At 50.4% G+C, this 1818-nt stretch overlaps 1 protein-coding gene across 1 annotated transcript; it reads left to right on the top strand.

Moving 5' to 3' along the window:
* Positions 1–907: 907 nt before the first annotated feature.
* LOC119951258 (josephin-2-like) lies at positions 908–1613 on the top strand (the record flags this gene model as incomplete). Its single annotated transcript, XM_038774317.1, has 1 exon — positions 908–1613. A coding segment is annotated over one exon (525 nt), but the record flags the coding sequence as incomplete, so codon positions are not given.
* Between the last annotated feature and the right edge of the window lie 205 nt (positions 1614–1818).

Here is a 1818-nt window from a genome sequence, read left to right as displayed (position 1 = left end):
GATTGGATTGGATTAGATTTGTTTATTGTCACGTGTACCGAGATGCAGTGAAAGTATTTTTCTGCAAGCAGCTCAACAGATCATTCAGTACATGGGAAGAAAAGGGAATTAAACAAAATTCAAGAAAATACATAATAGGGCAACACAAGATATACAATGTAACTACATAAGCATTGGCATCGGATGAAGCATACAGGGTGTAGTGTTAATGAGGTCAGTCAACAAGAGGGTCATTTAGGAGTTTGGTGACAGTGGGGAAAATGTTGTTTTTGAGTCTGTTCGTGCGTGTTCTCAGACTTCTGTATCTCCTGCCCGATGGAAGAAGTTGGAAAAGTGAGTAAGCCGGGTGGGAGGGATCCTTGATTATGCTGCCCGCTTTCCCCAGGCAGCAGGAGGTGTAGATGGAGTCCATGGATGGGAGGCAGCTTTGTGTGATGGACTGGGCGGTATTCACGACTCTCTGAAGTTTCTTGCGGTCCTGGGCCGAGCAGCTGCCATACCAGGCTGTGATGCAGCCCGATAGGATGCTTTCTATGGTGCATCTGTAAAAGTTGGTAAGGGTTAATGTGGACATGCCAAATTTCCTTAGTTTCCTGAGGAAGTATAGGCGCTGTTGTGCTTTCTTGGTTATAGCGTCGACGTGAGTGGACCAGGATAGATTTTTGGTGATGTGCACCCCTAGGAATTTGAAACTACTAATGTTTGCCGGATCTGTCGGCATCAAAAGATTTTAACCATCAATGTGACTGGAAAAGCACCGAGACACACACACCCGAGTGAGAGTGTTCCAGAGCACTGACTGTGGAAAGAGCTCTCTCCGGGTGTGGGGATGTCGGAACCTCCCCCCCGGGTGTGGGAATGTCGGAGCCCCCCCCCCCGGGTGTGGGGATGTCGGAGCCCCCCCCCCCCTCTTCTGTACCACAAGTGGCAGCGCCTGGAGCTCTGCGCCCTCCACAACCTCCTGCAGCAGCCGCTCTTCACCCAGCAGCAGCTAGATGGGCTGAGCGGCCAGTTGTCTCCCAACTGTCTGGTGAATCCACATCGCAGTTTGTTAGGAACTGGGAACTATGATGTCAACGTCCTCATGGCCGCCTTGCTAACTCAAGGTCTGGCTGCGATTTGGTGGGATAAACGCAAGTGGCTCAGCAGCTTGGTGCTGAGCCGGGTTCCTGGCTTCATCCTCAACATTCCCTCCAACATGACGCTGGGCTTTGTCTCGCTCCCCATCCAGTGCAAGCACTGGATGGCAGTCAGGCAAATCAACGGGGCCTACTACAACCTGGACTCCAAACTAAAGGCCCCGGTTCCAATCGGGAATGAGGAGCAACTGAGGAAGTTCCTGCAGGACCAGATCGCCCAGGATCCCTGTGAGTTGCTGCTGGTGGTGCCGAGGGAGGTGGAGGAGGACGGAAGCTGGCTGCTCGCTCCCTGAATGCGAGACGCGGGAGATCGGACAGCGGGAGCGGGGAGGGGGGAAGGTCTCGCCGCCGATGGCTTCCTGACTCAGACCTCCAGCTGTGACGGATTAAGCCAGCGCGCTGGGGAGGTGGAAAAAATAATTGGAAACTAAATTTATTTTAAAAAAAGAACTTGAAAATTTTAAACAGACAATATCAGCAGGACTGTTATTGAATCATTGCCTCTATCATTTCCTATATTGCTCCATCGTCACATAGTTTAAATTCATTGACCTACGTTCATTTCAGACTGAAACAAATGGGAATGGGGTTTAATACAGAATATTATGCAATGTTGCTTGATGGTACAGTTAGAACTCAGCGCAGTTCCTCGAGGTCACTCTCTCATTGGGAATATCAC

This window comes from Scyliorhinus canicula, chromosome 17 (genome assembly GCF_902713615.1).
Source record: "Scyliorhinus canicula chromosome 17, sScyCan1.1, whole genome shotgun sequence".
Lineage (NCBI taxonomy): Eukaryota > Metazoa > Chordata > Chondrichthyes > Carcharhiniformes > Scyliorhinidae > Scyliorhinus > Scyliorhinus canicula.
This window is presented reverse-complemented; position numbering and strand designations above follow the sequence as displayed.